Below are 15,054 nucleotides of genomic sequence, written 5' to 3' on the forward strand. Positions count from 1 at the left end.
CATGGAAAACCACAAAGGTAAAATAACATCTACACGTTAAGACCGTGTGTGTATAACATGAAGTATTAACACTCTGAAACAGAATGGATCCCCAGTATGCATTACAGAGGTGCGTGAGCTACTTTCTGTTATTGCGAAGAGGTTAATGGAAACTGCAGGCAATCTGCAATTAGGACACACAGACACTTACTTCTCTGCTTGAGTTAGAGCCACCCAACGTGGTAATAATCAGCTGATGGGAACATGTTAGGTATGAAAGGCACTACCCGACAGATCTCTGATTTTTGAAAAACATAATAAATTACTGCTTGATAAAAATTTATGGGTATAAATCAAAACATGAGGTCCATGTTAACTCTCTTCCGGAATAAAAAGGTTATACAAGGCTGGCACTAATCTGCTGTAACCATAAGGTGAAATAAGAGGGCAAAGGACACCGTGGCTTTCCTGGGCCATACTTACCACCTCGGCTGGGTTCTGCCTCTCGACCAGTTTGCTGTCCTTTGTAGAGTCATCTTCTGAACAAAAACCACCTTCAGGTTTCTGATTTAAAAGGGAAGATGCCTTTTTATTTTTCAGCAGGTGCTTCAGAAGCTCATTGCCCGAGTCCCCTTTGGTAGCAGGAGCCCCGGCGGGTCGGGGAGGGCTGTGCGCGGGGCAGGCGGTGGCGGCTGTGGCCTGCTCTTCAGCTTGGTCCCCGGCAAGCTGCTCGGCTTCAGGTCCCCCCCGGCCCGGGCCCTGCTCCGGCTCGGGGGTCTCCAGTTTCGCCTCTTGGGTGGTGGCAGGGATCTCCACAGACAGCTTCTCTGTCTCTGACTCTGCATAGGTCTGCTGATCTGGGGTTCCCTGTGCGAAGTTCCTGCCAGGTAGCTGGGCCTCTGGCTCAGCACACAGCGGGCCTGCTGCCGTGCCAGGTGGGGATGGACCCGCGGGCTCCGCCGCCTCGGGTCCCGCCAGCAGCGGGGGCTCGCTGGGCATGGGCACAGCGGGCGTAGAGGTAGTTTCGGGGATGTTTGGGGTCAGCGGGGCGGTGATGTCCGAGTGGGGGGTGGATGGCGCCTTGGCTGACTCCATGTCCTCGTCCTTCTTCTTCTTCCGGGTCCTCTTCTTTTTCCCTTTCTCTTCCGGGATTATGTCAGAATATAGCTGGATGAGCGACTGTGCCGAGCCCGGGTAGCTCTGCCCTTGGGTGACGGCTGGGTCCTGGCCGCCGGGGAGACTGCTGCTGGCTGCGGGGGGCGCCGCGGGGAGAGCAGGTGTGAATGGCGGCCTCGCGGGGGACAGCTGGAAACCAGGCCCAGGAAGACCTCCGTGGACCTGCTTCACGGGGTGGAAACTTGGGCCTCCCCCTGGAACAGAGGGCGACTCGGGAACAAAGGAGGACGGTCCTGTCTGCCTCCGCTCATTGGTCTGCAGGAAGCCCGGGGCTGGGGGTGAGCTGAGAGGCGCCTGCTGCATACCCTGGGGCTGCACCGCCTGCCCCATCTGGTGCTGCGGAGACGGTGGGAGGGGCCGTGGGGGCGGCACGAAGTCTCGGGGAAGGTCCGAGCCGAAGAACGAGAGCTGGGGCGCGGGCGGCCGGCTGCTCAGCTCCGAGCCCATCAGGCTGTGCTGCTCCAGCTCCAGCCGCTGCTGCAGAGCTCTCTGTCTGTCGACTTCCTGCATGAGCTGGATCCGCTGTCTCTCCTGCTGTTCCCGGAGACGCTCCTTACGCTCTCGTTCTTGAAAACTTTCACTGAATGGGTTATTGTCGTCGAATTCCACCCGAGGTGGCGGTCCACTCTGGGGATTTGCATTTGACACGGCCCCTGGGGCTGGTGTGCAAGTTTTTATTGGTAACTGTGCAACCGGAGGCTGAATCCTAGGAGGGTTGAGAGGGAGGTGAGGAGGAGCACTGGGAGGTTGCCACCCAGGTACACTGGGCATTCTGGCCGGGCTGCTGTGGCCAGGCATGACTGCAGGGTGCTGCAGCTGTGGGGGTACCATTGGGAAGCTGGGCTGGCTCATGGCAGGCGGGGGGGCACCCGGAACCAGGGGCGGCTGGGGCTGGACACCAGGCAGAACGGTGGGCGGGGGGGCCATTGCACATTGCTGCTGCTGCTGCTGCTTAATCCGGTAATCTTCAATCAACTCGGCATGCTCTTTCTGTTGTTTACGAATCTGGAATCGGAGAAGTAAGTTTTGCTCATTATATATGTACTACAGGCTTCACACGACACTGGCTGATGATAAAGGTGCAGGTTACACAGAAGGCAATTAGATCTTGTAGAGGCAAAATTATTTCACTTATTAGGTGATGGCAAACATCACACCCCTCCAAAATACTCATCAACTAAAAACTGCCAATCTTTTCGATAATAAGATGTTTCTAAATATGAAATACCAAAAACAAATTTGAAAAACATTTTTTGATAATAATATTAAGAAAATCTTACTCTGAAAGTCATAAACTTTTTAAAGTATTTTAAAAAAGACAAATAGGGGATTCCCCACCACTCCAGAGGTTAGGACTCTACACTTTTCACTGCTGTGGCCGGAGTTCAAACCCTCACTGGGGAACTCAAGTCCCCAAAACTGTGTGCCGTGGACAAAAACAAACAAACAAACAAAAAACCATAAACAAAGGTTATACAGGAATCAGCTAATTGTGATGTCTTAGAGGTTACATTAATACATAAGGTTAGACTAACTATGAGATTTAACTCTAACCATTTAAATGTTAAGATTTAAGTATACAAAACTGTATATATAACGTGTTAAAAAAAAAGATGAATTAGTAGTACACATACCATACCCTCCCATACATGTTAAAAAGCCTAGATTGGTAAAACTCCTTGAAATTAAATGGGTATAATTTCTGAAATATGGAGACACTCTGGGGTGGTGTTTTGAACACTTCCTACTAGGCTCCTAACACCACGGCTGACTTGTGTCAGCCAGCTCTTTCCCGGCCCGTGGCGGCCCCGGGAGCAGACGCTCAGCACGACCTCGGTAAAGATACAAGCCCTGTCCTGAGGACACACCGCCTCACGCAGGGAGCTGGGAAGCAGGGCCGTGAGACTCAGCAGGTTATTATCAACAGGTTCCCAGGCCGACTAGCATATTGTCCGCACACATCATCTGGGCCTGTTTCCCACTGGCTGGAAACTCCTACTTGTTCTCTTCTCTCTTCTGACTTGCTTCCTACTAGGACTGAGAAGGTCACCACTGGACTTTGGTGAAGGAGAATGAACACACATCAAGTACCCAGAACATGATCTGGAATACAGAATGCGCTGAGCCAGGCCTCTCCCAGGACATTTTAGAATTCTCTTAAAAACACCGTCATTAACTGCTTATCTTAACGAGATGACACTGGATTGCTGCCAACTACGTAACAGATGATGCGTCCCATTTTCCAAGTATAGCATTAATTTCTAAATAGGATTTGATCCATGTATATGCAAAAACTAGGCCCTCATCACAAAAAATTTATAGAAATATACCAGAAGGCAATAACAAAGCTAAAAATAATTTATAAAAGAATCCTTAAAAGCATATTTACTTGCAGTAAAAAATGGCCCCAGAAACTAAACTGAAAGAGAAATGAACCGTCACTCTGGAAGAGTCCTAGTTTCAAACAAGGGGATCACACTGTAATTGCCAGGGGGCGGCACAGGAGCTGGGGGAGATGGCATCACTGACTCAATGGACGTGAATCTGAGCAAACTTGGGGGGACAGTCAAGGACAGGAGAGCCTGGCAAGCTACAGAACATAGGGTTTCGACGAGCTAGTGGCAGATCAGCAACAGAGCTTGCAGATAAAATGCCTCTCATCAGCCATCTCATCTATCTCCACAACGACTCAGCAGATTCTTTATTTCTTGTTGTTCAGTTGCTAAGTGATGTCCGACTCTTTGGGACCCTATGAACTGTAGCACACCAGGCTTCCCTGTCCTTCACCATTTCCTGGAGCTTGCTCAAACTCATGTCCATTGAGTCAATGATGCCATCCAACCATCCTCTGTCATCCCCTTTCCTCCTGCCCTCAATCTTTCCTGTGTAAAATGGTGATAATACCCCCTTGTTCAGAAGGTTAGGTAAGACAGGGCATGTGACTAAGCTCCCTATGCAGAAAGTTCTGTGATTTTTACCAAGTCAATCAAACTGCTCTTTTCTACTATTAACTTGGAGAATAAAATTTATGTTGACAATCAAAAACAAGATGGACATTTCTGATGTATAATCCTATGCATTTCAACACAGGTGAAGACCAGTGTGGCCATCACCACAATCAAGAAACAGGCCACTGCCCCTTTGCAGGCAAATCCTCCTCTCCCAGCTCTAGGCCCTGGCAACCACTAAACCACCGTCCAACTATGTAATTCTGTCATTTCAAGAATTTTCCATAAATGGAGTCAATATATAACTTCTGGGATTAGCTTCTTTCACTCAGCGCAACGCTCTTGCTGTGCCTACCCCAGCTGTGGTGCATTTCAGCAGTTCCGTTCTTTTTGATTGCTGAGTAAGTATTTCATCATTTGAATGTGCCCCACTTTGTCCAAACATTCACCACTGAAGGATGGCGACGGGGGGCGCGTGGGGGTGGCCCAGTTTTTGGTGACTATTTTAGAGATGCTGTCCGTATGTGTACACACAGGTTTTGGGTGAACCTATGTTTTTAATTCAAGTAAATACCTAAGAGGGTCCCTTAATGCATTTTAAACACTATTACTCTTTTATTTTAAATAAAAAGCTCAAGTTTTACCTCTTTGTAAGTATAACTGCTATTTCAGTATGAACATTTTGAGAACCATCAAGTCTATAATGGAAGATAACAGCAAACTGGTCTTGTATTTCAGGAATGAGTCCTTTACAGTCAATGTATATTAAGATCAAAATACTGAGAAGGGAACACTAATAAAAATATAGTATGAAAAAAAAAACCCACCAGAATGATTCAAACGCTCCATCTGAAATTCCAATGGAGACTAGGGAACCAAAGACAGGGCGAGGCAAAGGTCAACTCCAAGTACTGACAGGAAACCAAGGCTGTCCCCACGTGCTATCTCCAGGAAAGCTGAAGGCTACACGGCGACCCCCCAGTGCAGGGAGGGCACCCCAACTCCTCCAGCTCTATCACCTCTAGCAGGGTTTCCTGCCACAGCACAGCCACAGCTCCTCTACGTCAGGACTGGGATGGCGCGGCTTGCCGGACGCACCTGCAGCAGTGTGTGCTGTGTGACCGTGACTCTGGGGTAAAGGCCTGGAGCAGCCACTCCCCCAGGAAGAGGTCTGAGAGCTGTCACTCCTGGCAGCGCACTTTTGTGTGCCGCTTCAGTTCAGTCCAGTCCAGTCCAGTTGCTCAGTCGTACCCAACTCTCTGCGACCCCATGTATCTTACCACTGACCAAATCCATTCATAATTAATCAAGAGCAGACCGTTTGGCCAAGCTGTGTGTTACCTGCTCCAGCTGCTTCTGAACCATGCTCTGCTGCTCGGTGACGTGCTTGAGCTGCTCGGCGTCCTCCTCTGGGAACTCGCGCCCAGCCTTCTTGGCGGTACGCTGCTTAGCTGAAAGGGCCTTCTTGGATTTCCTGTGCGCGCCGATTTGTTCTTCAAGATATTTCTGCTGCATCTGAAGAAGTTGTTGGGTCTCCTGAAGCCATTCTTCATACTGTTTACGTTGTGAATCATCTGAGGAAAAAAATTAAAATTCATCTGTGTTATTTTTCTAAAGAGTCCAATACAAGATACACAAACCCATTTTGTAAGGAAACAGTTTCACCATGACCTTGTCATAGGTATTTTGAAAACATAATACTAAATATTAGACCATAATACAACCACTGAAGATTTCAGAAAAATACTTAAGAAAACTAAAGAATGCATATTCTTAGGATACACGCTAAACTCATACCTATAGATACTGTAAACCCAATCTTTGAGAAGCAGAAGACTTATCTGATAGGATACTTTTTATCTACTAAATCACTGAATTCTCTAACCCGAAAGCCACTATTTACTAAAATAAAACTACATTTGTATTTGATTAACTCAACTTTACAGATTTTGAAGAGACAAAGTAAGACACAGCCTACCAAGGTGCAGAGCATGGATCAGGCATCATTTCCCATGTTAGTTTTCCAAAGTTTATAAGGTTTCCCCTATTTCTAAATAGTGAAAACATGTCCTGAACTAACAGGGAAAGAACCTAGAATGTTTTAGAAAGGACCAATATGAAGTCTGTTTTATAAAGGAAATCTGTAAGTTAAAAAAACTGATGATTTTTAAGAATTTTGTCATTTATATTTCTATAAATAAGCCATTAACCAAGTAAAATCTTTTCCACTTGTATGACTGTCATTAATATCTCCCCAAACAGTTGTATCTCTTCATCTTGTAGCAATATTCCTTATTCTTTGAGGGCACTTTATTTCATTGATGCCAAGTTAAGAAAAAAAAAAGTAATCTTATGTTGTGAAATTCAGAATATACCATTTTGACTCACTTTAAGACAAAGAAATGAATAAATACAATTCCAAGAAGGACATTAGCTGAAAAATTACATCAATGATAACAGAATATCGTCATACAATAAGAATCCACCCAAAGTCAATGGGCACAATAAAGCCAGAAAAAGCCAGTTGGTTATAGCAGTTCACTTGTTTTTAAGGCAAATATGTATTCAAATTATAATCATTAATGAAAGGGGAATTTCAAAAGGTTGGACTTTGGGTTTGTTCTTAAACCCAGAAGTTCCGTCCGTGTATGAACTTGAATCTCATCTACTAAATTTGCAGGGCATTGTTCTAGAACAGGCTTTTTCACAAGATTTCAGAAGTTCTGCTTCTGGTAGAATGAGACCTACCGCAAGGAAAGCCTTTCTGGTTTCTGGAACCAGGAGAGCAGAGGTGAGCAAAATGAAAAATAACGGTGAAAAAAAAGTTAGCTAGACAGTCTGGAGAGTTCAGAAAGGTTCAGTTTGGGGAGAACTTTAAACGCTATCCTGAAGCACCGTGGGACCCCTGAAGGTAACTAGGAGGATGTGGTAGCATCCTGCATCCCTGACTTCACACCATGCTGCTAAACCCGGCTCCTCTTTAAGCACACGCCCTTTGCTGTTCCCATTTAGTGTCCTTGCCACTGACACAGACAGTCATTAGAAAAGAAGTGGTTTTATGCCACAGATTGTGAAGTGCCCAGTCTATATACAAAAATTGCAGCAGCACTGAAGAGAGAATGGGGAGATGATTTTTCGTTATTAAAATACTCATCTCTAACCATAAGTATTCATGCACAGAAAAAAGAAAAGAAAAGCAATGAAATACATGCCTTGAGGAAGAGGACCCTAATAGGGCAGCAGTGATGTTTAAAGATTGAGGGCACTTTAACTTCAAATAACACACCTACACTAACTCCAAGATTTTAGAAGAACACAAATATAGTGCAAACCAGCAATCCCCAGAGAACACGTAACTGATTAGATTTATACTTACTGACAAAGCCTGGACCAAAATTTGGAGGATTAGGCCTAGAAATCTGATGTGTTATACTGCCATCCTAAAATAAGTAAAATTTACAAATAGGTTTATTCCACATTTCAGTTAAAGGGGGACAAAAACTTAAAAAAAGGAAAAAGAAGTGGAAGGGAAAAAACTTCAATTTCTTATGACATCTTTGAAGCTTTCGTTTCGATAAAAAGTAGAATGAATTTTGTGGTGAGAACCTACTTTTTGAAGCTTTTAAACTACCTCTGAACTGTTCTATTTGCTAGGTCTCAGTTGAAAAATAATTATTTTTGAACTAAGAGGTTATTCATCAAAAATATGATACTAGGGCAAATCAAATGGTACTTAGCTGAAGATTCACATAAAACCCTACTTTGTGATCAAATCTACCTGGTTTCTTCAGCAACTAAGACATAGAAACATGCGTTCCAGATTTACTAAATTCCACTTCACAAAGTTATTTATAAACAAGAACCAGTATCTCTAACAGGCACAAATAATAAAACATATATACACTAATTTAAATATTACTCTCATTTTCTAATTGAATGTCTTATTTTTTCCAGGGAGATTGAATAAATAGTTATCATCTCACAATTCCCTGGTAACAATCTGATAAATAAAATTAACAGTGAAAAAGCATTTACTGAGTTCTCACAAATTCTGCTGACATGAGCTGTAGACACAGTAACGACGACAAATAGGATCAGCACCCAGAATGCACTACATGTAAACATAAAATCCTGCAAAGCAGGTGGTGTAACAGTCGACAAATCAGAAAACGGAGGCTAAAAAGTTTGCCCCAAAATCCCAATAAACTCACAGTGAAATCAGATTAAACTCAGCTATGAAGCCTATGTTTTTTCAACAATGTCAGATGGCTCTTTTTTAATGAAAATATAATTATCAGCATAATAAATCTAAAGCAGAGCAAAAACAAAGTGCCCGAAAGACATGTAGAAAGTAGGTAGCTTTCTCTCTTTTTTTCCTAGGCAGAACTTGGTGAAAAGAAAAACTTAAAACACAATATAAAGTGTAGTTCTAACTTTCCTGGACATCACTTGACACTGAATATTTACACTTAACGCTGATTATTGTGAATGTTAAGTACTTCAAAATTAAATTATTCCAAGGAATAAACTGCAGCACGTGATTGTATCTAAATAAAATGACTATAATCATTATTTTCTGCAATTTGTAGCAGTTTTACATTTAAATGTAATGACTGAATTCTAAAATGCTGGATGTGAAAAACGTCTCCGTGGAGTTAAAAGTAAATGAAATCAAACCCTAAGACCCTAAGCACCTGGCTTCCCTCCAAGTGACCTTCTACCCTTAAACATACAGATCCTTTTCAGAAACTGCCAACGTTTTAACCTTGTCTTGCCCTTAAAAAAATGTCTTATTTCTGCCGAGCTGGTAACACACTGGGGCAGTGTTCTAGGACTTCTACTGTTTCCTAGAAGCGGCCTCGCTGTAAAGACTAGTGAGACACACAGGAAAGGCGCTGGAGTTCGAGAGTGACTGGCGACAGGCGGCAATACCTGAGCAGCTGCCTGTGGCAGGAGGGTCTGGCTGTCCCCGCTCTGTGCCCCGGCCACTGACTGGCCCATGAAGGGGAACCTGTAGAAAGAATAACTGAGTATCAAAGAAATGTCTACAACTAACATCATCTTTACATCCTAAACCGTTTTCTCTTCCAGGGAAGGGGCAGTAATAGCAATGTGTCTCTTTTCAAAAACACGGACTCAGGCCCTATATTTTTCTGCCCCAACCTACTACATGACGGAGAAGGCAATGGCACCCCACTCCAGAACTCTTGCCTGGAGAATCCCATGGACAGAGGAGCCTGGTGGGCTGCAGGCCATGGGGTCGCTAAGAGTCAGGCATGACTGAGCGACTTCACTATCACTTTTCACTTTCATGCATTGGAGAAGGAAATGGCAACCCACTCCAGTGTTCTTGCCTGGAGAATTCCAGGGATGGGGGAGCCTGGTGGGCTGCCATCTACGGGGTCGCACAGAGCCGGACACGGCTGAAGCGACTTAGCAGCAGCAGCAGCTACTACATGACTGTGTGGAATGTGAATGTTTCCTACTCGTTTTGCCTCTGATGAAAGGGAAGCTCCAGAGAGATTAACTTCCCCCACAGTGCCTAGTGTGGCTGCAGCGCCTGTGAGGCTGTTCCAGGGTCCACTCGGTTATGCGCCTCATTACACATTAAAATTCATTCAAATCTTTTAGAAAATAATGAAGGCATAGTTTTCTTAGAATTTACACAATCAAACTGTATATTCTGATCTTTATATAAAACAAAAGATGTATCTCAATTAAGAACCTTCATATATCCTTACGTCTAAAGGTTAGAGCAAATCAAACACTGGTCACTGACTAAGAAAAAGTCTATATGGTTAAAGATATCTGGCAAAATGTTACTTATTCTAGTTAAAAGCTTCAGAAACATTACTGCTTTGAATGAAAACACTGCATCTACAGTTACCAAATGCTTCAGCGTGTATCTTTCAAATTATTTATCGAACATTATAATTAATGTCTAAGTAGATAATTATGTCTAACATTATAATTAACGTCTAATCAGAATTTGGAACATATGCTTTTAATTTTTTACTCAGCTTTTTGACTCATCTGTTGCCCCCTGGCCCCCCTACAGCCTGGTGTGGAACGGTCTCTCAGTCCACAGAGCGCTCACTGTCTATCACCCTCAGTCAGTTTCCGCCACCACATGAAGGAGGGGTCACCGTCTCCACCTCTTCAAAGACCTCAGCAGAAGCACTAACAACTCACCGGCTGACTAACACATCAGTGCGTCTAAGTGGTAGAGACTTAATGCTGAAGGAGCAGGGGTTCCAACTCTCAGGTCTGTATTTTAAAGTGCAGAATTAAATTTACCATTTCCTTCTATTTTGACCACAGGCAGCAAACTACAGTATTATCAGCAGTACTGTGACTTTTCAAAAACAGAACTTGTTACTTTCGTGGCAAAAGTTGTTGCACAAACCCAACTGGTCATTTAGGTTCATCACATCATTCTTTTGAAGTTATGGTAGCTATTAGACCTACTGCCAAATTTACTCATGCATTAGAGAAGCACACACACTGTAACTTTCACATTTAAATAACTGTATTTCAAATATAATTGATCTCCTCTGTAATATTATGTTTTTGGTTTGGCATTAAAATATTCTGAGGAGTTCAAAGGCTTTACTGGAATGTCAGAAAGTCCACGACATAAAAAAGTTAAGAACCCTCATGACAGAGAAACAGTGCTCACAGACGCTGAGCATGCAAGTCACTACAGTCTCTTCTTTGATCTCAACAATGCTTCTCAACCATTTCCAAAGTATCCAACAAAGCACCTTTGAAGAACTGTGTTTAAATTCATGTAGACTTCATATTCAATTTCACGATCACCCACACTCAACAAGCAATTAGGCTAAATTGAGGCTCTATGCCTACTCTATGGACAGAGGTTCTCAAACAGCAATATACAAAAGAATCACCCATGGTGTTCGCTAAAACTACAAGCACCATCTCCAGATACTGATTCAGTATGTCTACGGTTGAGTGAAGAAACCTTAAAGGAATTTTGAGTAAAGGAATTTTTGAAAAAGCTACCACATAATTCTGATGTAGGTCCATGATCAGAACTTAAGAAGCCCTTAGGGGGTGTAAATAATTTCAGAAATTTAGAGAGTCGAATAACTCATCATCTCTAATGTATAATTTTTGCATTTTTTCCTATTAATAGTGAAAAGGCTTATAAAGTTTCAAAGTGCTAACTCTCATACGTCCTCTGATGGAATAAAAAACCTTCAGACTAACATGCTATCTTCTGTTCTCAGCACAGAACAGTTTAATGTCTGTTCTCCTGCTCACCCTCGCCTACTCAGGATGAAGCATCTCTGTCCCAAGCAGTGTTTAGGTCAGCGCTACCTACTCCAAAGCACTTAAACGAGCGTGTATTAACTATGCTGAATCTCCTGCTTAGTCAAGTCACTCTTGCAAACCACTCTGTGATGCATTATTATGTTTACCCTGCAATGAATGAAAACTCAGTCTTTACATTCGTACAGCATTCTGCTTTTGATTATATTCAGCTGACATCACAACCAATTGAAATAATTACCGTTCATTCCTAGAATACAAGTTTTGCATCACTATATGCTCCTTCTAGTAGCTAGCAGAGCTTCTGCGTGCTTCTGATGCACAGCAAGCATGAGAAGCATCGTTACCTACCTGTTCATAACCATCGGCGGCATGCCCATGTTGTTTTGCGCCATTACTTTATTTATGCCCTTAAGGGCCACCATTTTGGCTTTCATTATAGGGTCTGTAATTGCATCAAAATCTAAAGAAGAAACATATTTTAAAGTTACTCATTTCACAGTACTTGGTTCAAGTGACACTAAGAAGAAACGTTAACTATCACAAACATTACATAACTTAAGACTCTTATTCCTTGTTATTTACTAATCACTACTACAGGTCTCTATAATAGGTAAAGAATTGTGAGAACCTCATCCTGAATTTACTCCCATCTAAGTGATCAACACATATAATACCTTAGTCCTGCAAAAATCTAAATAAGGTATTTGCCAAATACTGTTATAAGGGAAATGACAGCAGTAACCTAAAGTGATGCAATCCTATTTATCTCAACTTCCACAAGGCTCAGCAGAACATTCCACCATGACGAGAATCTGCATTTATTACAAATACTAAGGAATTTTTGCTAAATTGGTTACTACTCAAGAGAAAAATGTATCAAGTTCTGATAAGGATAGGCTAAGGGAAAAGACCTCTTTGCATATAGAAATAGGCTAAAATGACAGAACTGGTAATGAATGTAGGACAGAAGGTCAATTTTATTGTTTAGAAAAAGAAGCATTCAAAAAAAGTAAGGATTCCTTGGACATTCTCTTAGAGGCATTCAGGCATTTTTATTAGTGCATTGCTGGTTTGTTTTTTTTTTTTGGGGGGGTGGGGGACGTTCCCTCAAATTAGTAAGCCACTAAAATAAGTTAGAGAGCTTTATATGACTAAAAAAACTGCCAAGCATTCATTGTACAAGTGAGAAGTTTACTCCCAGCATGATTTCTTTAAATTCACCTTTCAATGACTCTGAAAATACCTGGCAATAATGAGAATACATAGAAGGAAGGAACCAAAAACGATTTATTTCTATTAAGTCATCCCATAAAAAATAGAATTGAGAACGTGTGAAACTCCAAGTGTTTAATTTCTTGATTTACTGTGGAGGAATCTTGAAACTCTTACTCAGTTTCATCTCAAAGCTGAAGAAGGAACAGAAATACAACCCTCAGTACTCTAGGCCACATGTAATTTTAACACAGAAAAAAGCTTGTAAGCATACCACATTCCACCCAAAGCCCACGGTAATTATTTTTGGAACTCAAGAGGAACTCCTACCGATATTAGGGAAGAACGGCTCAGATCGCTGGCGGATCATGGCTTGCATCTGTCTCTGTTGCTGCTGTTCTTGTCTCTCTTGATCCAAAAGATCCTGCAGCAGTAGAGGCTGCTCCTCCAGAAGGAGGGGCCTCTCTCTGCTCTGCTGGGCTAACGCCTGAGGAATCATTAGCTGCTGGGCTCCAGACATGCCACTGGTCCCAGGCTGACTCGTCAGGGGCACAGGCTGACTGGCAGGTTTGCCTGTCCCAAAACTGTGGTTTACTGGCGGCTGACCCTGAATGAAGCCTGGATTTACCTGCACACCCTGAGGGAAAGCATGGTTTAGTCGAGGGACTACTGCCACGTTAGAGTTCAAGGTATTATCCAAAACATGACCAGGCGGTGTCATCAGAGGGGGAGGCAAACTTGACACGTGGCCGGACGGGGAGGCTGGCAGAGTTGGTGCTGGGGATGCCAACGGCCTCATGTCTGCAGGGTCAGGTTTCTCGTTAGCAAGCAGACTTGAGAGAACGGGAGTTGGCCCAGGCATGCTGCACGGGGTGGCGGCATCTTCGGCAGGCAGCTGAATGGCCCCATGAGCCGCGCTCGCGTTGGAGCCGGTCGCTTCTTGCGTAGTCCTTTCCTCCAGCAGGTCTGCATCACAGGGCTGCACAGGAGCCTTGTCCCCATCGCTCCTGTCCAGAGGAGCAGAGGCTGGTGGGCAGGAAGGGTCAGCAGTATCTTTACCGTCCTCACTTTTCTCACTTTCACATTTGGCTTCCCCTTTAGAATTTGGAGACAGCACTTCTGTTTTTATCTCGCTGCTGACAGTGGATTTTTTCCAAGCAGAAGGTTTATCAGAAGGAACCACACTTTTGTTGTCTTGCTCCTTTTTTTCAGGTTCAACAGATACACACTTATTATCTAACTTATCATCAATTGGGACACTGAGGTCCAGTTCCTCGTTGAACATGTTCTTCTTGTCTTCCAGGTCAAGTTCCGGGTCTGTATAAGCGATGATATCGAACTCCCCCGACCGTAATAGGTCGTCCAGGTTGGGGTCGTTAGCTTCTAAATTCCCCAGAGTATCCAACTCATCCCCCTTGCCATCTTCTGTATCCAGGTTTAAATTTTCAAGATCTTCGTCATCTAAGTCTTTGACTTCAACCCCTTCAAGGTCTTTAACATCGAGTTCTTTGACAGACGGGTCATCAGAATCAAGCTTTTCTTCGAGACCATCAGAAGACTGGGTGGTTATCTGTAAATTTTCAGATGTCGTTTCAGCTGGCACAGAGGCTGACAAAGGGGCCTCTGAGAACTCACCACCCAAGGGGTGACTCAGAGACCTCATGACCGTAGCAGATGAATGGACAGCATGGCTCTGCTCCTGCTGAGATGGCGGCACTTGTTCCAAATTTGGGTGCACGGGCAGCTGATGAGGGAGACCTTGGGAGGGCCGTCTCATGGGGTCTGGGTGTCTGGGGCCTGGGAAGTCCGGCCGGGGAATGAAGCTTCCATGGCGGGGATGGGAGGGTGCCTCGATGATGTTGCCAGGAGCAGCAGGGAAGGGCAGCCGGGGCCTCCCGTCCGGGGCCCGGTGCCTCAGCTCAATGAAGGCCTGGCCCAGTATGTTATGCTGCTGAACCGGCAGGCTCTGTGCTGGAAAATGAGCAGGAAGTCCACCAGGATTATTCATTGGTGAGTTATTTAAAGGCCTGGGCATATCTACAGACAGAGACCTTCTGAGCTGTGGAGGAACTCCAGATCCTTGCATTTGCTGAGGAGGTACAAGGAAGCGTTCCTGACCTGACAAAGTGCCATGACCACCGCCTGGAAATCCAAACCTAAAAGAAGAAATAAAGAACACAGATAGTTAATATAAAGTATTGTACTGAATTCAGAAGTAGGTTGATAAAAAGGAAAAGTTTTAGATTAAATACAGATAGGGCTCCCCTGGTGGCTCAGAGGGTAAAGAACCTGCCTGAAATGTGGGAGACCCGGGTTCGATCCCTGGGTTGGGAAGATCCTCTGGAGAAGGAAATGGCAACCCATTTCCTTCAGTACTTCAGTACTTTTGTACTTCTGCCAGGAAAATCCCATGGACATAGGAGCCTGGTGGGCTGTAGTCCAT

The 15,054-nt window shown here is 44.0% G+C and overlaps 1 protein-coding gene across 15 annotated transcripts in view; it reads right to left on the minus strand.

Moving 5' to 3' along the window:
• The window catches only part of KMT2C (lysine methyltransferase 2C), a 256,929-nt gene that overhangs the window by 24,879 nt on the left and 216,996 nt on the right, over nucleotides 1-15,054 (minus strand). For all 15 annotated transcript variants that reach the window (XR_011256794.1, XM_069588764.1, XM_069588770.1 and 12 more), the window contains 6 exons: nucleotides 12,942-14,767; nucleotides 11,748-11,859; nucleotides 9,036-9,114; nucleotides 7,480-7,543; nucleotides 5,445-5,677; nucleotides 463-2,160 (listed from right to left, as the gene is read on the minus strand). Coding sequence is in view for 14 of the 15 variants with exons in the window: in XM_069588764.1 (XP_069444865.1) it covers nucleotides 463-2,160; nucleotides 5,445-5,677; nucleotides 7,480-7,543; nucleotides 9,036-9,114; nucleotides 11,748-11,859; nucleotides 12,942-14,767 (4,012 nt within the window). In the remaining variant the exon portion in view is untranslated. The remainder of the gene's footprint in view (nucleotides 1-462; nucleotides 2,161-5,444; nucleotides 5,678-7,479; nucleotides 7,544-9,035; nucleotides 9,115-11,747; nucleotides 11,860-12,941; nucleotides 14,768-15,054) is intronic.

The sequence above is a fragment of the Ovis canadensis genome, chromosome 4, assembly GCF_042477335.2.
Source record: "Ovis canadensis isolate MfBH-ARS-UI-01 breed Bighorn chromosome 4, ARS-UI_OviCan_v2, whole genome shotgun sequence".
NCBI lineage: Eukaryota > Metazoa > Chordata > Mammalia > Artiodactyla > Bovidae > Ovis > Ovis canadensis.